The sequence below is a fragment of the Centruroides vittatus genome, unplaced genomic scaffold (genome assembly GCF_030686945.1).
Source record: "Centruroides vittatus isolate TY-2023 unplaced genomic scaffold, ASM3068694v2 contig_1381, whole genome shotgun sequence".
Taxonomy (NCBI): Eukaryota; Metazoa; Arthropoda; class Arachnida; order Scorpiones; family Buthidae; genus Centruroides; species Centruroides vittatus.
Genome location: NW_027120867.1, coordinates 1,757,019 through 1,778,675, shown reverse-complemented (window position 1 = coordinate 1,778,675; position 21,657 = coordinate 1,757,019). Strand labels below are relative to the sequence as shown.

Below are 21,657 nucleotides of genomic sequence, written 5' to 3'. Positions count from 1 at the left end.
ATTACGTTTTCAACTAGTGACTCGCGAGCGAATTTTTGCCTAGCGTTACGGTTAAGAACAGAAAAGGTTGAGACTTTAACCTCCGACGTATAAATAAATCGTTTTTTACCCCCCGATGGTTATTGTCGAGTAAAAATTTTAATGGCGAACGAAAGATTTAAAACAAAGGGTAATTTTTATTAAAGAAACTCCTCGGAATTTGTCTTAAATATTTCTTATACTGGTCTTGTGTATGTTGCACCCTTGAAAAGCTTGTTTACATAAGTTTTCATGCTACCCGGTTTTAAATCCATGCCTCAATTATTATTTTTGACCATCAAACCTTCAAAGTCCACTTTTATATAGTTTTCTATAATTCTCTTCTCTTAGAATTGTAGAGAAAAAGTTCTCCCCTCTACAGAAGCAGATGGATTATAGGTGTGAGAAATGGTCTTTAAAAATCGTACTGTTATGAGTTATCACTCCTCTAGGCACTGTTATGAGTTATCACGCATAACAGTGCTTAGAGGCAGCGCCGTAACTAGCCTTTTATGAGCCCGGTGCAAACATCTGTAACTACGCCCCAAAACTTGGTCCGTGTCATTTCTGCGCCCCCCAGGGTCTACGCCCTCTAGGCAGTGCCGTAACTAGGGCACTGCCTAGAGGTGCTAGCATCGGTTATAACTAAGGCAAGGTCTTCCGGGCACTAAAAATATAACTTTTATAACCGTATGGTTTTTAGTGCACGAATGATCTAGTTATAATTGGTAATATTTCATATAATTATTAAATTACTCTTTATAACTAGTGTATAACCACTTCCTTTATAGTTTATTGCATATTAATTAGAAGGTACTGTAATTTTGTTAATAAAAGAATGCAGTTATGAACTTTAAAAAACTCTGTTTAAAATTTTATTTAGGTCTAGGGATTTTTAAAATGTACATACAACTGATACAAAATCTTAATTATTTGTAAAAATTAATTTATTAAGATACATAATTTTGCAATAAATAAATTATTTCGACATTAAGAAAAGGAAAAATTATTTAATCCGATTAATAATGCGGACGTAAGATTTCGAGGTATATTTTTGTGTGTGTGTTTGATGTGTATTTAATGTACGTGGAAACCGATTTTACAAATATATGTTTTTTAAATCTACGAAAATTCCGTTCGACTCGAACCGACGCGTTAATTTTAGTATAAGTCGACAGATACGTTTATCTTAATTTTTATTTGATTTGACAATTTTTTAAATTATACAATGCTTTCTAAATGTCGATTAACTGTAAAATTTAGATATAAATTTTGTAAATGAAACAAATATTATTTTAAAAAAATTACATTTAATTTACTTTTATGGCAGATGTAATTTTCAAAATTTTATTATCTGGAAATAATTTTTCGTACAATAAATTGGTATAGATTCCAAATTATTGATGTTAAAAAATTACTTTATAACTTTAATAGTATTGATTGTCGTGTTACGGCATTTACAATATTTACGATGTTACGAAAAAGCTAAAAATCAAATCTAACGACTCGTCTTTTTATATCTTTGATGGTGAAACTTAGTTTTGTATTTTACAAGGTGTTTGATTATATAATACATAATCTGTATATATATGTACAAGTAGACACGACCGCCGTAGAATGTTCGTCAGAAAAAATCCGAGGCTTTGGGCCTCTTGGGTAATTTCAAGAGATTGTCCGTCAGCGAAATTTCTTCCGGCGCCGTCTTCTTGAGTCTTTCGCTGCTGACGGGAGTGCTTCTGGAAGAAATAGTTGGCGACGGTGTGTGCAGAGGAGTCTTCTCTCTGGAGGAACTATGGATGGGGGAAGGACTGTAACTCGCTCGTAGTGCCTTGTCGGTGCCACGATTTATGCCGAGTTTGGAACACGCCAACTGTTGTGCGGCGGGAGACATAGAATTTAATCTTTCTACGGGCGTTTTTGGAGTATTTGTTCGGAAATTTGAAGGGCTGTATAATAAATTATATATTAATTATATAATAAAATTTTCCAAATATAATATAAAATAAAATCATTTATAATGTATGATATATATAATATGAAATAATACATTGGAGTAAGTAGAACATAAGTGTGGCATATTCCATTATTTATACAGATTTTGAGAGTAACTCAGTATTTGGTGTTAATTAGAACACACTTTAATAATATATAAGAAATTCAAATGTTTTTGACAAAGATACCTTCTTCAGAAACTGGTTTTTTGGAATATAAATTACGTTTCTAAAGAAGACATCTTTGTAAAAGTCAAAACTATTTGATTTTCTCATATTTTATTAAACCATGTACTAATTAACATTAATACTGGGTTACTCTATCAATAATCTATCCCCACATTAATAGTGAAAAAATGAATAGGGTATGATCACTCCCATTGTCAATGAATTGTGTTGATTGATAGAATTATTAATAACAAATTTATAAGTAACAGATTCCATTGATAAATAAAGACAAGAACTTAGTTTATGGATAGTTCGGAGAAGACCAACTAAAACTATTCTTTCTCACTCTAAAGCGCCCTAATTATAGTCAGATTAAAATATGAGATATCTGGCTGAGTAATCCATTTTGAAATGTTAGAAGCTATCATGTAAGATGAGCATAAGCATCCAGAAAAGTATGAGGCACAACAGTATCGAGGAGAGAATGCTGTTGAGCCTCACTCAGTTCTTGGACCTTCAGTTGGAAAAAAGATTCCTAGAGCTTTATGTGGAGCTCCAGGATTTTGTTCTCCTATGTGTGCATTAATTACGATGCATTCTAGACCAACTTAATGTGCTGGTCTAGAATGTAATAAAGCTTTTAAATTATTGGAATATTTATCAGTCCAGAAATATTTGCAAGTAAAATTATAGGTTTATTGTAGGAACATAACAGTATTGTTTACATAAACAATATTTTCAGCCTTTTTAGGCCATCTTTACAATTACAGAAATTTCTTAAAATAGAACATTGATCCAAACATTATAAAATAAAACAACAGTTTAAATTTAAATTAGCATATAAATATTAAATTACTTTTGAGTTAATTTAAGTAAAACCTAATTTAAAAACAAATAACTAAAATTAAAGCTTTACAAGGAAGATTTTAAATACAATAAACATCTTTTAATAGAAAACTGTCAACAGTAGATGTGAAAAAGATCAAAATGGTTTATATGTTAAATTAAATTTAAACTTTTGTCCAATTCTATAACATTCAGATCAATGTTATATTTCAAAAATTTTCAGCAACTGGAGCTGGCCTAAAAAGGGCAAAAATATTTTTACATATAATAAGACATTTGCTTATCTGAAAAAAGAGTACTGTTTTTATAACATAAGTTGAAGAATATTCTTTAAAAAAATCATATATGAAAAAATAAAACACTTTTTCAAACTTCATCAATTTACTAGGCAATTTTTAAAGTTGTTTCTTTCAAATATCGGCCAAACGAAATTGTAATATTTAGAATATACCGATTTAGGGTAATCTATTTTTGTTTAAAGAAATATTTAATAAAATTAACTTACTAAGATTACATTATAAATTCCTATGTAAAACCAATATAAAAATAGCATCATCAAAGCCTAACAGTTTCTAATAAAGTATTGGAATTTTGAAAAAAAACTACAAAATTTCTTATGGATGAACTCTACAAACATCTTACTTCCTTTCTGCCCTTTCATATACCAATAGGAAATAACTAATCTTGTGGTGAAGTTGACCTTTATTTCCTATTGGTGTATAAAAAGACGAAAAGGAAAGAGGACACTCGTAGAGTTCATCCATAAGAAATTTTGTAAATTTTCTTCAAAATTATAATTACTGTCCTGGCAGTAAATTTTATTTTAAAGTATAGGAATACAAAACAAGTAAATATTTTAGAATAGTTTCATATTTTCAAGGAAATTTATATTTTTACAGAAAAAGACTTTCCAGAGTAAAATGGTAACTTGATGAGTCTTAATATAAACAAAGTTTTTTATTTAAATTAAACTGATAATGGAAAATAACTGTTCGAATAAATCGGTAAACTAAGCAAATTTTAAAAATGGAATAAATATAATTATATTGACACACCAAGCCTAAATTATATTAATAAAATCTGGTTTGAGATTTGATTGGAATAAATATAACTAACTATAGATAAGATTAAAATTTTGTTAATGTAAATGAATAACTCATAAGTTTCAATTAAAAATAATCATTGTATGATTTATTTCACTTATATCCAGTAAGTTTTATCTAAAACATTTTCTATATTTTACCCCAATATGTAATATTTCCAGAAAGAAATACACACACTAAAATATATTTAATGTACAGTACAACCATAATTAGATAAAAAGAAAGCATTTTATGTAATTACTTTCCATTTATAACTGATTTTTAAAAGATTTAGGACTCAAAGTATTACTGATATAAATGCCTCTGTGTGTCTGTGTGTATGTGTGTGTATAACTCCTGCAATTTTTGTCCAATCCAAATGAAATTTTGGTTATATTTGTTTTATGTTCTGACAAAGTATAGGCTATTTATTTTGCAGAAATATTAGCTATAGAATAAATGTTTTAATGATTTGGGATCAGTGATCACACTTACATTGCAGTGACGTCAGTGACTTCATTTAGTTCGTGCTTGACAACGAAATTTCCCTTATGTTGTAGTTTTAAATATTTTGGCAAATGACGTATTTTAAACTTACTTCATTAAATTTAAAATTTAAACTTTTAAAAAAGATGGCCTCATAGTGTCATTTCTATAACAATTTTTTTTTTTACATTTTCATTAGTGACGTTCTATTATCTAATTGGAAGTAACTATCTAACAAGACCATTATTTAAAAGTGCTATCGCTCATCTACATAATGTACTGTACATACAATTCATCTTTAGACTAAATTATCAATATGGAATTAAAAGGATTTGTTATTTTGTCAAAAAAATGCCTAGGGGAAAGTGTAAGAGTAAAATTGGTCAGGTAAATTTTAGATTTAAAAGAATAAGAATGATCAAGCTCCCTGAAATCTGACTTGAGCAACATCAAGTAAGAATAGCTTTGTCAAGGGCTGCAGAAACAGCACCACAACATCAAGCTCAAGTATAAACTACTTAATTTGTAGAAATATTAGCAACTCTTCTCAAATTTCTTGAAATCTCTACTTTCTCATAAAAAGTATTCCATCATGCTTGATGGGAAAATTTCTAATATACTATTAGTTTAACTGAAATAAAATTTTTATATATTTGTTCAATATGCCAAAAGGGATTAGAAAATGTAATATTCTTGGCACTTCTACTAACTGAAAATAATATTATCTGTCTTAAGACTTTAAAGTTACCAGTAATTTTGGTTTGTAAAGAATAAAATTATAAGTATCATTTTTGATAACATTAAAAATAATTATGCAACAAATTTTCCATTTTAAAGTTATACCTTACCTTAAAAGAGTAGAATGTACTCTCTGCATAGCTTCTCGTTTCTTTGTTCTATGTTGTTTAGCAACTTTATCTGCTAAAGATAAGGCTATTCTTTCACGAGCTGGCAAGTCTGGAATCTTAAATTGTGGTCCTCCTACATTTTGAGGTAAAGGAGTGTTGCTGCCATCTAGACGAAATGGAGTACCTTCAATTTCTCCCCAAGTCATTAGAGGAGACTCACAAACACCTGCAGAACACCAGATGGTTGATATTAATATATCAGATCATATAGTTTAATGTTAAATATAAATTTTTTAAACATTATATTTAAACAGAAAAATCAATCATATACTTTTCATAAAGAAATTATAGCTCTATATTTGCTAATAATGCATACTCATTAAAATTTGCCGTTTGACAAATATACTATCAAATTATTTGATTCCTTCAAATGAAACGGACTCAAACATCCAATGCAAGTATGTGATTTATTGTACATGTAAAGATTTACAATAGATTCTTCAGGCCCTTCAGAAATGTACTATGTTGATAGTACATTCACTGTGGGACCTGAAGAATCTATTTGCCCTATAACAAATAGATTCTTCTCTAATGGCATCCTACACTCCGTTAATATCATCAGTGTTACCGTTAGAGTCTATGTTTCATTTAAAGAAACCAAATAATTAAAGTACCTATTATTATTATAACTTTCATATAAAAGAAAAATCATCAAAAAGCATGCTTTTAATTTCCACTTAAAGATCCTATTGCTAATGAGTATTTAATCCTCAATTAATAAATATATATGAAAAGAACTATAAAATACTATATTAATATTAAAAGTACAAATAAATGAAAAGTTGAAACATGTTTTTAAATTTTCTACATAATTATTATTATAAAATGATAAAAAATACTTTGGGGCAATCTTCCTTAACATCTTTAATATTTTAGATAAATTTAAATAAATATTTATTAAACTTGAATAACTATGTATTAAGATAGAAATACAATTTTCATATATATTTACAGAGTGGTTCACTTTAATCAATCCACTGGAATAATTCAAAACATACAAACACAACAAAAAACTCATTGAATCAAAAATATTAGACTTCAAGGAGACCACAAGATCAGATGATCAGTTTTCTCATAGATAGTGTTACAATTGATGAAAACTGGGTCAACTTTATTTTCTTAAATGAAAACACCCCTTTTTATCATATTCTGATTGTGACCAAAGGGTCAGCACCTCTTTAGTGAATCGTCAGGACAGACACCACTGTATCCCGATGGACACAAAAGCTAAGACGGTGCATTGATTCCATGACGCGAGTGGCCACGTGCACGGGTGACTGGACCGAATGGAGTGAGAGAGAGCATGCCGGAAGTGACTCACACAGAGACTCAGTTAACGAAACAACCATTTATTTAGAGAAAAATTTAAAGGAAAATACAAGGACTGCAGGAATCTAACTGATAAGGTTGATATACGTAGATATACATGCTTTTGCAAATGCAAAGAGAGAGAGAGTTTATAAAAATCCGTGTGGCGATAGATACCTGATGTAGCGGTGAGTCTTCCTTAAGCTGGAGCAACCTCATTGACCGGAGTCAGAAAGTTCGGTGATGAGTAGAAGAGATAGTCCTATTAGGTGGCGGTTAACGTCGATTCGGCGTCAATGTTAATCCAAGGGTGGGGCACTCGCTAATTCCGTAAGTGATCAGGGAAATCCAATAAGGTAAACGGGAAGGTGAAAGAACTGGAGGCAATGTGTATAGTAAAACTGGATGATAACTGCACTATCGGAAGAATGGGCAATGACTGATTTTTTTCCGGCCGTCATTGTCGATATCAAAACGATATCTCTTGGCCAAAAAGTCAGCAGGTCATGGGAGTGCGTCGCTTTTGCTGTCAAGAAAGAGTAATTAGAGATTTTCTCAGGTAGCTAACAACAACAATTGTTAGCACGCATGATGATATTGACGACTGATTTTTATTAAAATTCAGATTATCACATGATTGTACATCAGAAGCAAACAAACTTTTATCTAAAACTTTTTTTTGAAAGATAGGTATAACTAAATAGGCATAACTGATATTGTTCAAATGTGAAACTTCAAAGGTATGGGAAAGATGATGTTCAACATTGCTGGAGTGTAAATGCATGATGTGATATTATTAATGGTTACCTAATAGGTTCATAATTTTTCCATGGAAATGTGAGTGGGCAAAACTTTCTAGAGTTTATACAAGATGAACTACCAATTTTGTTTAAAAATGTTGATCTTCATACAAGGCAAACAACATGAATTCAGTTAGATGGAGTGGGCCCCACTATGAATGAATTATAGTAAATTATTTATGCAGGCACTTTAATTTGTGGAAGATGGATTGGATGACATGGACCAGTACAAAGGTCTCTACTCTTGCCAGACTTGACTACACCTGACTTTTATTTGTGAGGATATTTCAACAATGCTGTCTGCAAACAGGAACTAACAACTAGAAATGATGTGATTAGAAGAATGAACAGCTTGTATAAATATACAATAAAACATTTTAATAAAAACCACGAGATATTTTGAACAGAGAATTGACTTATGCATTCTGCAAAATAAAGATCCTTGAACGTAATTTGCCATAGCAGAAAACTGTGACATGCATTCATGTTAATTAAACATTCTGCTAAAAGTGTATAAATGTATTAAGTAATTTTAAGATGCAAAAACTTGTCACTGCTCAAGGTCATCAATTTATATTTGAGAAGGAAAAAAGAATAATTCCACCAAATAATAATAATAATTTCCTAACCTAACCTATTTGGCATTTTCCTTCCTATTTTTTCAATGAACTTCATAGATATCCACAGATGCAAACATGTGGCATGATGGCCATGTAAAAGTTCAAACATCCATAACTTCCAATAAGTGCATCTTTCAAAAAGGAAAATAAAAAACCATGTTTTAGATAAGTTTGTTTTTGACATATAATTATGATATGCAATAAAAATGGGGGTTCCCATCTAAGTAAAACTGATCCCAAAACTTTTCACCAATGTAATGTCATCTATGATGAAACCAATAGCCCTGTCTTATGATTCCATTAAAGTCTAACATTTTTGGTTTAATGAATTTTTAGTAAGATGTATATTTCTTGAGTTATTCTGGTGGATTGATTACAATGGACCAACCTGTACATTAATGATATACACTTCTAAAATTAAACATTTTTTAAATCTATATGAAATCATTCACCAAAATTATCAGTGTACACTCTTTTCTCTAACATACCTGGTGCTGGGGAAGGAGTTGCTACAAAACTATAACCATTTATTTTAGGCGATTCATCAGGTAATATTTCTTTTCCATCTATTCCAACTTTTCCTTCTTTCATTTTAGCCTGAACTGATGCTGCTTCTGCAATAACTGCTTTATTAATTTGATCATTAAAAGGAGGAGTCTGATAACGAGAATTTACATGAACAACTTCTTGCTGTTTTGCATATTTTAGTTTTTCTTCTGGAGTAAGTTCACAACCTAAAAATAATTTTTAATTAGTTATCAAACTTACATTTTCAATTGCACTAAATTAACTATATAAAAGATTTTACTTTTAAATTCTGATATAATATATAATACATTTCCATATTGTTAATAACCTAACCTAATCTGTATATTTTATTACATTAACTTCTACAGATAAAATTACAAAATATTATGCAAATATTATGAGCATAATTCTAATTAACATAATTTTTATAACAGCAACTTAAAAATTTATTATTATTATTTAATAAAACACTATAATAAAGAAATTTAAAAGCTTGAAATGGAAATTAATGCAGATTAATTAAAAAATTGATCAAGGAAAGGGACAACAATAATTGCAAACAAATCTGTTAAATGTGTTTATTATAAACAAGCAGTAACCTGTAAAAAATGATGCAAGAAGAAACGAATAAATAGAATTTTACTTAAAATTATGTATTTTTTTTATCATACTATAAAATTTCTTTACAGTGTAAAAATTGTCATTATATAATTATAAATATTTGCTCCATCGTCTTAAATCTGAAATATAAACTTTAATTTCATCTTGCTGAAACTAACTTATCTAATTTTGTCAATCTTTGAATTTGAATCGTCTGCAAAATTGGTAAATTGGCAGATATGTAATCTATCACAATTATTATTGAGTGAATTTTACTGATGCCACATTCAGTATAATTTTATAATTTTTCAATTATGATTCACTTACATTAAAGAAAAAAAAAAAAAATTCAATTATTTCCAAGGCATTGGCTCAGCTTAAAATTATTTAAAACTCACTGCAAAATAAAACACACTGTATTAAGATATATCAAATTATAAGAAAAATAATCATTTTTTCTCACTATTAAGTCTTTGTAAAAAGAAATTACATATTCTACTGAATGAGAATGACAAAATGACACAATTGTAACTAGTGGAATATGAATTTCTACTGCAATAATTTTTGGATTAAAATTTTTTTTAAATCACCTGTTAAATTTTAATTGTTTGCCTAGAGTTGCATATATACAAACATAAGATAAATAACTTTAGAAGGCAAAATCAAATTAATTTGAAAATCACTTAAACAAAAAAGTGATATACATATGCTCATTCAAGAAAATATATAATTTAATAGTTAATCAATTAACCATTAAAATTTAATATATTTGTTCTAAGAAGCATTTAAGATGAAATGTGATTGCCAAAGCAGTGCACATTCCATCAATAAATACTTTGTATAGAGCTGGTGCAATGTACAGACATGGAACATTATATTAAGTTGTTAGATTTTACCTCAATTATTTTGTTACTAATGAAAGAATGTTTACTTTTATAATTAAATACATCTGAGATAATTGTCATAACAAAATATTAGCAAATGTATGGGCTCTCATTTGTATGTTCTCTTCATTAGAATTTATTTATTTATTTATTTTCTGTTAGCATTCTGTACTATCTTATAAAAGTTCTATGTCTAAAAATCAAATAATTTCACCACTTAACTTTTAGTTTATAAGCAATGTTTTTAGCTAAATTTACATAGTAACAAAATTAAAACATTGAGTTTTTGATTCTAAAAACTTTTTAGTTTTTGAAAAAGTTCTGCTCTCCAATAACATTAATACTATTATTTTTTAGTTTTAATTTCTATTCTCTCTTCTTTCTCTTATGTTTATAATCAAAAACTTTCTTTTTTTTAATTAATTTATTTATCTTATTTACTGTAGGAAATGTCTATGGATCTCACCATATTAACAATAAAGCAATAAAAAACCTGAAGAAATATATAAAATACAAGTAAAATAATTAAAACTTTGTATTAATTTGATATTATGTTACTCTTCATGTTTAACATTAACGAAATGACAAACGATTTTAAACTTATGAAAGAAAATAGGCCGAAAAATAATGTTTTTTTAAAATATAAAATAAGAAAATTTAAATATAATTTTAGACTAAATTTAAGTTTTTAAGACATAGTAGACAAAAATAATATTAAACAGCAATTACAACATACCATCTGGAACATACATCAATGCATTCATATTTCTGTATGACCATAAAGCTAAGTCTTTCTCTTTTCTTTCATTAGGTGGTATTGCTAATAATGTGCGTAACTTGCTATTCTCTTCGTATTCATCTTTATATAACCAAGGATATTTTTGTTTATGTTGTTTTTCTGCTTCTTTTTTAATAACTTCAAAAGAAGCATTATCTTCACTTGTATATTTCTGCAAAAATTCATCTAGGGAAACTTTTTTCTCTTCTGTTTGGAAAAAATTAATTTACATTAAAAATTTGTTAAAATAACAATAATAATATTAATATAAGTTATCAATGAAAAACTTAACACGCATAAAGCCACCTTAGTGGTCTGAGCAAGTATGTCCAGGAGCAGAGTGAGCAATTATAGTTTGGACAATGTATGACTAATTGAGGTATTTTTATCAACTTTTACCCATTTTTCTTTTGTTGCAAGACAATAAACCTTAGCCTTGAAAAAACCCTGAAGATAATGTTTAAAAATAAACCTTCCTGAGATTTAATAAAAGAAATATGTTATAGGATGCCCCAGTAGCAGTGGAGAATTTAACTGTAGAATAAAACACATCAATTATTGAATAGCTGTGGACATTTTTATTTCAGTATAAATAACATTACAACCCATTTCAGTGTTAAGTTATTTTTGTTTGGAAGACAGTGTATGTCAAATGTTCCCCAACACTCTGAACACTCACATGAACTTTTTTCATATAAACTTGCTTATGACACTGCTGCATAATTCTGACCCATTCCACCAATAACATGTCAAATCTCCATTTTTGAAATCACAAAATTGTTTGTAGGTTGTTGACATAGACATAAGATTTGATAACCCCACAGAAAAAAGTCAGTGTATCAAACTGCACGACATTAGTGGCTACTATAGTTCTGGTTGGCATTGAGTGAGATGACACAGACTGAAAATCACTTTTGTAAAAGTTCAGCCCAATCACTGATAATCAATGACTTTTCAAGATTGCTAATCACACAGAACACCAATGATATGCAGTTTACATCTGGCACTGTTAACGGAATACCCTTTATATCAACAAAGCAAGAAAGTCTATGATAATGATAATTAGTAAAATTATTCATTTCCTTTTAAACATTGTAAATATTGATTTTTAACACTGGAAAAAATCACCTCAACTTGTAAAGTTTAAACATTTGATTTTTACTTTTGAAACAAGCAAATTAATTTTATTCTCATATTTTGCAGTATGAGCAATCTCTGTAGTTACAAAGTACCAGTCTTGTTATTCAAACTTGGAACATGCAAATGAGATGAATGACTCTTCATTCATCTTTTAAGTTTTTCTTCTTTTTATCCCTGTGGGCATTAGGAAGGTCTGTTTTCAGGCCATCATAAGTATGGAAGGTCTACAATAGGCTGGTCAGATGGTGAGGAATGGGTCTGACATATCCATGACAAATCACCCTAAATGCCCTGCTAGAATTCAATCCCCAAAAAACAAAGTTAAAAATGAATTTTTTTCATATTGCCTTCCTTTCCAGAAATTATAATAAACCTGTATTAATTTATACCTTTATTTTTAGATTCCAATTCTTCATCATTATTCTCATCATCTCTAATTCTTTCTGGAGATTTATTACATTTTGATATTGGTGTTTCGAAAGTACTTGGTGTATTACCTGTAAAATTAACAATAATATAATTAATTTAGACAATAATTTATTTAATTTGTAACTAATATAACATGACTTTTTATTGACTGCTATGTAGATGTGCCTACTAAACAATAATAAGAATAATTACAAAGGACACAATTCAGGTTTGATTTATAGTATTAGTTTCAATACAGAAAACAAATTCATGTTCAGATTAGTAAAAAGTTTATATTATTATAAATTTGAAAAAAATTAACGTTTTTTAAAATAAAATTTCAAACACAGTAATTTTAGTAATTTTAAACCCAAATATTTTCCATTATTAATTTCAAATTATCTAAAAAAAATAAAGAAATGTATAAACTTTAAATTAATTACCTTATTGAACTATTTATTAATTTACTTATTTTACATTTATATTTATTAACATTTATATAAAATTATAATTAATTATTTTAAAAAATTCAAACCAAATACTTTACATAATGAACTTAAGGATGTTCCAGGTCTGTTTGACTTTGGACAATATTTTACTTGAATTTCCCTTAATTTAACAGCATCATTAGTTTGTAAAGCATCCAAGTATTCTATTTGTGCTTTTAATTTTGGCAGATCAGGAAAAAAGTCTTTTTCAATAATGTTTTCTAATTCCTGAAAACAAAAATAATTAAATATAATGTGAAAAAATTTTCAATACTCTGAGACAAAAATATCATTTTTTCCTATAAAATTATGTAAATTTATGATCATTTTATCAGAAAGGATTCTCTTAGTAGTAAAATGTTCTAATGGATATAATCAAAAATCCAAAAAGAACTTAGAATTGGTTTAGGTTGGTTTCGACGGGTTGATATTTTGATGGGATCCCTTGCACAGATAATCAATCCCTTGTGGATTATCTGCGCATCATCAAAATATTAATATTAGAATTACTGTAAAATGACAAAGTATCATAAGTAACATTCAGTTTTTCTTTCCTCTATCAACCGCCAATTATAAGGTATGGAAGTGGGGCAAGTCATCAGCCCTGGAATATTATTTTGCAATAGGCAAAGTCGGTGTTATAAACAGCCATTTGAAAAAAAATATCCTATGAGTTTTAAAATTGAAATACAGTAATTTGAAAAAATGTAAGTGGTATACAAGTGTAAAATTTCAACACAATATTTTTGAAAACAGAAGAAATCTACATTTTATGTTTATTCACTAAATATACATTTCAGCTTATGAAACTTGGGACTAATACTTGCATCGTGTTATAATGAAGTTGAATAGTATATAAGCCATAGTTCATTTAAAACTTTTGAATAGATTTTTATAATTTAGAGAGCTATTTTGGATTATTCACATTTTCTGGTTTTTCGTGCAAATCCGTGCACTAATTAACACAGATAATCAGGAGTTTGGTGTATACTAATCCAATTTCAAGAAGGAATTTAGTTATTCTTATTGGAAAGTGTTTATAACATCCAACATTTATTTCCCACGTGGTAGAATCAATTTTACTGCTTAAAGAAAATTCAACGATTGTAATTGATTACATATGTGCTTATATCTTTCTTTAACAATATTTTAATGAAATGTTACGTGAGAACATACTGTCTAATGTCGATGGTAAACTTTTACATTAATGAAATAGGTTATTATTAAGGCAAGGACAACTATGCATTATACGAGTGATAGCTTATAACTTTTATACAATTTTTCATTTGTAGACTAGTACAATTACACCTCTGAAAAACAGTTGGGAAATTATCAAAGCTATAGACAAGTGCTGCACAAACTACTTTCATTTCTGAACCCCCCATTTTATGGCGACACTTGGATAGACAGTAGGCATATTTTTAATCATTAACGTTGTTAAAGTGAAACTCTTTCTGAGATTTGCACTTATGTTTCTGCCTTATTAGAGGTCTGAATAAAACATAATTTTATGAAACAATGGTTTTATTTATGCATATGGATATAAATACTTATTTAATGAAAAATACTATTAAAAAACTTTACATTGTAAGAATTCAATGCAAGGTATGTGCTTGCAAAGAGCCGACAATCGCTTCTATGTTCAGATCTGTATTAGAAATTGCAAGCCATAAGTCATCCTCCATCCGTATTAGATACACTGGAAGGCAAAAGTTAAGTTACAAGTGTTTTTTTTTTATTCTTAATTTAAAATAAAATAGAAACTTTATTAAAACAATTTATTAAACAAATTTAAAATTAATTTAATTTAACAAATTTATTCACTCAATAGGGTGTGTGACCACCCCTTACAACAATACATGCTAGACACCTGCTTCTCATACTCTTTACAAGGTTATTGATCAATTCATTAGGAATTAAAGTCCATTCTCTTTCGAGAGTAGTCCTGAGCTCATCAAGGTTTCTGGGTGGGGAACAAAGACTTCCCACCCATCTTCCAAGGACATCCCAAGCATGCTCTATCAGGTTCAAATCTGGAGACCTGGATGGCCAGTCCTTTCTTTGGATTCCAACGTCTTGAAGATACCGAGTCACCAAGTTGGCTCTGTGGGGATGAGCATTATCGTCCATTAAAATGAAATCCGTGCCTTCTGTGTGAGCCATTGGACGAATATAATGCTCGAGGATCTCATTGCGATACCTTTGACCTGTTAAGGAACCTTCAAAGACATGGTGTGCCCAGTGAGAGAGATGCCTGCCCAGACCATCACACCACCTCCACCGAAGTTGTCGTCTTTTTCTCTTATGTTTGATGGCGTATATTGTGTTCCAGCCTCTCTCCAGACCTAAAGCATCATCGAGAATCACTCTGTAGGCTAAAGCAGGATTCATCTGTGAAGAGAACTTTGCTCCAGTTGTGATCTGTCTAGTCTTGATGTTGATGACTCCAATTCAAGTGCACTTTTTTGTGGAACAGTGACAATGGAATACACACAACTGGGCATCTTGCATAACGACCAACAGCAGCAAGCCTTCTGAACAGTTCTGACAGAAATTCTTTTTCCTGTGGCTGATTCAAGTTCAGAAACAAGCATCCTGCGTGTTAGTCCTCTATTGCATTTGGCAGTTACTTTCAAAAACCGGTCATCTTGCAGTGTGGTAACTCTTGGACATCCTTCCACGGGAATTCTGGAGATATCCCCTCTAACTGTAAACTGTTTCCAAAGCCGTGGAAACAGTTTACAGTTAGAGGGTGTAAGGAACAGAGTCCGAGTGTTATTTTTATTTTATTATTATTTTTCGTTTTATTATATTTTGTTTGGGGCTTATGTTTATTTAGGACGAAGGTTCCCCACCACTCTCTTATTAGTAAAAAAAAAAAGAAGATAAACCAACTCATGAAGGAACAAGCACCGTAGGAAAAATCTCTCGCACTTGCGCTGCCCAGCGGAAGTAAACGGTCCGCAGAAAAAAAAATGGAGGGGAGAATCCCCACACTCACTAGCAAAGAAATACTTACTAAACCGTCATAACATCCCAGAAAATTGTGCTAAATATTTTGTAAATGGTTTATAAGCTTTTGTCAGAAAATTAAAGCTTCCAGAACGAAACTTAATGTTAGAAAACTAAGTATGTAAATAAGGGGAGTAACCCAGCTGAATTGTGATGTCACCTCACAGCATAAAACCAGTACGCTAACCGAAGAATGACGAGGTGATTTCCAAAGCGAGGTGATTCCTGGTCGAAGTCCAGATTGAGAATTAGGCAGTCCAAGGTGTAAAGAGGAATTCAATTGACGATTTGACGATAGCGAAAGGATTGAGGAAATAGGTTCCTAGTATAGTGAGGTGACGGATAGACGTTTAGTTCGTAAGAGATTTTGTTCATAGTTCCTAAGTACAGTAGAGCGTCGATAAGTGGAACCAATTGGGGACTGGGGTCCTTCCAGTTAATGATTTGTTCCAGTTTCCGACTTTGTACGAAAAAATACATTAACCTGTCCGATGTCCAAATTTTTCTCCGGTGCGTGTCGCTTCGCGTTGAATTTTCGTCGATTTTAAGCCTAACGAAAATTTTTATAATAATCATCGAGGCTATCGTATCGTTAAAAATTATTTCTGCATTTTGTACAAACAAAATAAATATATTAAAGAATATAAAAAACATGAAAATTATACTTTAGAAGTAAATTTAGTATCAAAAACATTCGATTCAGCACGACACAGTCCGACTGAAAATCGTTCCACTTTCCGGCCATTCCACTTACCGACATTCCACTTATCGACGCTCTACTGTAGTTGATTTGTCGAATTTTCAAAGGGGAATTAATATTAAGTTAAGCTAAGTAGCTGAGTTTATTGTCGGGTTCACTTGTTGATTTTCGTTAATAAATTTTGTTTTGGATTATAGACAATTGTACATAGTAAATTCTATTTCGTAATTAAATATATTTGAAACTTTTTTCACTTTGACTTGATATTTGTCGTTATTCTTACTAATTTTTCGGTGCACGCGTAAAAGCCCAGGCCTGGCAAACTAATCTCGAATTCGCGTAAAGTACCCATTAGGTTAACGGAAGTTTTACCAGCCGCAGTTAGTGTCGGTTTCCTAAGATACTAAAAATAGTACTTTACAAGGGGATATTCTTGAAACTTGTAAGTGCCTTGCTGCATCAGCTTGACTAAGCCCCGTTTCCATCCATCCAATAGTATGCCATCTTAAAGAATCATCTAAATGATGCCTAGAAGCCATTAGAATGTTAATGAATATGCCTTAATTAAAAAAAAGCAGTTTAAATAAAGTTTGATTACAAAAAACAGCAAAGTCAAAGGAGCGTTCTAACCAGCAAACCACTAAAGATTGAATTAAATGTACGTAATTTGCATATTGACAAGATATTTTTCTATTTTCTTATTCGTCATGTAAATTTGCATATATGTCTGCATTTTCAAAATGTTTTGGTGCTTTATTTCAAAAGTTGTGAGGCAAATACTACTTGTAACTTAACTTTTGCCCTCCAGTGTGCTAAGACAGACAATTGTTTTTGTAAAAAAATATAGACCTATGTTTATAAATAATATAATTTCATTTCACTATTTTAATGGTACCCGATATTTTTTATGGATGTTGTATAGATTATTACCTATGAAATTTTGGGACTTTGAGTATATATCTGAACTCGGGACCGAGGCGAGTTCAACAATACCCTACTTTTGGACCGGAGACCAAAAATAAGAAAGTTATCATATTTACGATTTCTTGCCTTTCACAATGCATTCTACACCATTTTAAAGTTTTCACTAGGTGGCACTGCTTGTAGTTCAGTATACGTTTCCTTTTTTTTCTTTTATTCACCAACTACCGCAAATCAATAAGTAGTGACGTTAAACACTGGGTGGTCTGCCGGCGGCTCCCTTCCGGAAGGTCCATCGGGGCACGAACGGTCGAACGCCACCTAGTGGAAAACTCTAAAATGGCATAGAATGCATCGTGAAAGGCAAGAAATTGTAAATATAATAACTTTCTGATTTTTGGTCTCTGATCCAAAAGTATTTGGTCCCAAGTTCGGATATATACTCAAAGTACCGAAGTTCCATAGGTAATAATCTATACAACAGCCTTTTTTATTGTCAAATAAATTTCCCAAAAAATTTTCTAGAGAGGTTGCGACCCACTGTTACAGACCAAACCAATAGGAGCAAACGCTCTATACACAACCCGGGCAAGCCAGTCCCCGAAATCGGGGCCCACTTCCAAGACGTACACGACGGGAAGTCGCGTCGCTCTGCTAAGACTATCACATTTAACTATTTAGTCTAAGTAATTATGCCGGTTTCAAGTAGCCCGCTCGACCATTCACGAAATACTCGACATTATAGTTTTAGGGACCGTGCGGCTCTCCCCCATTCAAAGCATAAAGAACAAGCAGTACCGGTTCGTGGTAAAAACTAAAGTTTAGAAGCAAATATCTCAAAGGATCACACAGGTTAGGTATGGTTCTGACGACTGTTTTTGCTTGTACAGTACAGAGAGTCTACATATCTAGGAGGGTGGGACACCCTCCCAGAGTACACATCTGACCATTGGTGTCCTAGTTCAAGTCATTATACGTTTATATCTATGTAATTCAGTACAATTAATTCATCTTTTGGTATAATGTTATAATTACTGAAGATATAGAATGTTTATGAGAAATAAAATTAGTTTTGTGTAATTTTCTATGTAATTGTGTATTTAAAAGCAAAATAAAAGACTACAATTAAGTCAATTACTCTTCAGAAGAAGAATATTTCCAGCAAACTTACTTTTGTGTAAGTTTCTTCGTCTAATATATTTTTCGAACTCTCGAGTTTCTCGGTTACAGTTTTATCGCTTTTAACCAATGACATCTTTCTTTTACGTCACTTACTTATTTAATAATAACCGAATAAAACTCTCCAGCAGAACGATCCTCCATTATAGCTACGACATCGACACCCAGCGCCATCTGGAAAATGAAGTCTATCGATGAAACGGCGACATTTATGAAAATTTTGTGTTTATTAATTTCAATCGATTCGGTATTTTTATTAATCTAAACGCAAAAACCTTGTTAATATTTTAATGAAAAGTTCTCAAAATATCAGATATAATAATTAATTATATTCATTATTTTCAATCCTCCGTTTAACGGGTATTTTTTTTTTTAAAACTCTTTCCGTCCTGTGGGCATAAGAAAGCCTCTTTTTGCTAATAGAGTCCATTATGGGTTCGGCCAGTTCTACAATAGGGCTGCCGAGTGATAAGGGATGGGGCCGACATGTCGGAACGGACTACCACCCGAATAATTCCAGAAGCTTTTTCGTCCGGTTCGGATTCGATCCAGGATCTCCCAAAACGACAGACTTGCCACTTTGACCGCTTGGACACGCGATCCTTATCGCAAATGAGTACTGTACATTAATTGTGCGTTATAGAAAAGTAACATTAATAAAATGTACTCTCGGTACTCTCGATTGGCCGGCATTGTGGCAGATTTGAAAAATTAAGTTCTTCGGATAAAAAATAATTTTTTTGGCGTTAAGGAACTCCACGGTCGAATTTGCGTAGTGAGACGAAGCTTTGTCGGGCCAAAAGATGAATTCGACATTTCAACACTGTTGTAATCATCTAATTCTTCAATTAATTCATCTTCTCTATCGTTATCGAATGAACCCTTCATTGAGTCGTCATCGGAATCGCTATATGCCGGTAACGATATGCATTCAGAATTTTCTTTATCAAGGAATGAGATTCCAGTTTTAGCTTCGTCACGAATGTTTCTCCATCAATAATCAATCCGCTCTTAAATATAGGGTGGTTATAATTAAAGTTGCCCTACTCAGACCTGTCTACAAGCCGTTCTCCTGGTCGTATTTTGATGAAACTCGGTATATATGTTATATGGACCATGGGAAAAAGGAAGATGCAAAAAAAATTTAGTTCGAATTTTTACCACTAGGTGAAAAAATGGCGCATTAAGAATAATAAACACAAATGGAAACACGCAAAATGTTTTTATTCACGACATTTGTTCAATGTGTAATCCATTTGCATCAATTACGTATTCAAAACACCTTACAATACAATCCATTTTCATCAGTCACATATTCAAAATGCCTTACAGCATTGTAAGGGATTTTGAATATTTAATGCTACCAAGTCTATTAACGACATGCCGTTTGAAGAAATGAAAGTGAAATTTTCCGATAGTTATTTGTGCAACGACCATTTAATATACGTAATCCATACGATTTGATCAATTGTAGATATTTTTTCCTCTAACGTCGCCACCGTGTCGTTAGATTTATGAGAATTTAAAACTTGAATGTTAGGGCCATAATAAAGGCTATCTGATTCCTCTCCTATTAATTAAGAGTATTTCATTACGGAGAAAAGACTATTAAATTTTCTAACTCAGTTAATAATTCATTATAATTAAGAATATTCAAATAAACAAGGATAATGACCAGACTGGTTTGCTTCCATAAATTATCAATATTGAGTTTAACTGCTATAAAGTTATCAGATTTCAGTAGAACCTCTGGTTGTTCTAGATCCAGTGCCGTAACTAGGGCGGTGCCAGCAGTGCCCAGGCACAAGGCATAGACCCTGGGGGGCAGAAATGACTTGTACCAAGTTTTGGGGAGTAGTAATGTTGAAATCGAGATTAATTTCGTGCTTTTCTTCTATTGTTTCTGTATTATATAGGAAATAAAGGGAAAACAGTATACTAGTTATAGGTTAGCAAAACGAGACGGCCGGATGGCCGAGCGGTCAAGGTGGCAGCCTACCGCTCTGGGGGACCCAGAATCGAATCCGAACGGGTCGAATAATCCCCAGGAATTTTTCGGGGGGTGGTCCGTTCGGATATGTCGGGCCCCGTCCCTCACCACCCGGTCGCCCCATTATGGGCCTGGCCGAACCCATAATGGGCTTTCTAAAAGAGGCCCTCTTAATGCCCACAGGGCAGAAAGAGTTAAAAATAAAAAAATCAAGGTTAGCAAAACGAAAAAGTTTATAAACAAAATTGTAGCATTAGTGACTATCATTTCGAAAGTTTAATAAACCGATGCTGGATTTTCTTCTTAAATAGACTCACCAAGTAGAATAAAACCATTGAACACTGATAGTTATAACGGATTCGTGCACCATCAACTTTTCCGGGGCTTTTCACGTTTAACACTTAAGTATGGCCCACCGGTGGCCAAGCGGTCCCGTTCCCCGAACACTGGTAGTTGGGTAGTGGGTTCGCGCCTGGCCGGGACGGGCTGGCCGCGTGACTTTTTTGGGTTTTCTCTACGAATCGAACGCCTAAATAGAGGCCAGTTACCCTAGAAAGACCTTTCGGAAGGCAGATCGTCCAAGTGTTGCATTGCCGTAGCTAACAAAACAAACAAACGCTTAAATATTGGCCAGTTTTCTCGTAGAAAGTCCTCCCGGGATCAAATCTTGCAGAGAGTGATTTTCGATTCGTGTAAATAAATAATATATGATAAATATTTTATTGCTTTAATAATTTCTTAAACAATATAGTTTTTGAAACTCGTACGATGTAAAACGAACACGCGAGTGTTTATTTACATA

The 21,657-nt window shown here is 31.5% G+C and overlaps 1 protein-coding gene across 1 annotated transcript; it reads right to left on the bottom strand.

Moving 5' to 3' along the window:
• Nucleotides 1-1,351: 1,351 nt before the first annotated feature.
• On the bottom strand, nucleotides 1,352-19,029 carry LOC136990904 (splicing factor ESS-2 homolog). Its single transcript, XM_067289358.1, has 7 exons — nucleotides 18,858-19,029; nucleotides 13,113-13,281; nucleotides 12,547-12,654; nucleotides 10,976-11,224; nucleotides 8,716-8,961; nucleotides 5,440-5,665; nucleotides 1,352-1,964 (listed from the first exon to the last, which is right to left on the bottom strand). Exons 1-7 carry the CDS (start codon nucleotides 18,939-18,941, stop codon nucleotides 1,643-1,645), a joined length of 1,404 nt encoding a protein of 467 aa, XP_067145459.1. The 5' UTR covers nucleotides 18,942-19,029; the 3' UTR covers nucleotides 1,352-1,642.
• Nucleotides 19,030-21,657: the final 2,628 nt, after the last annotated feature.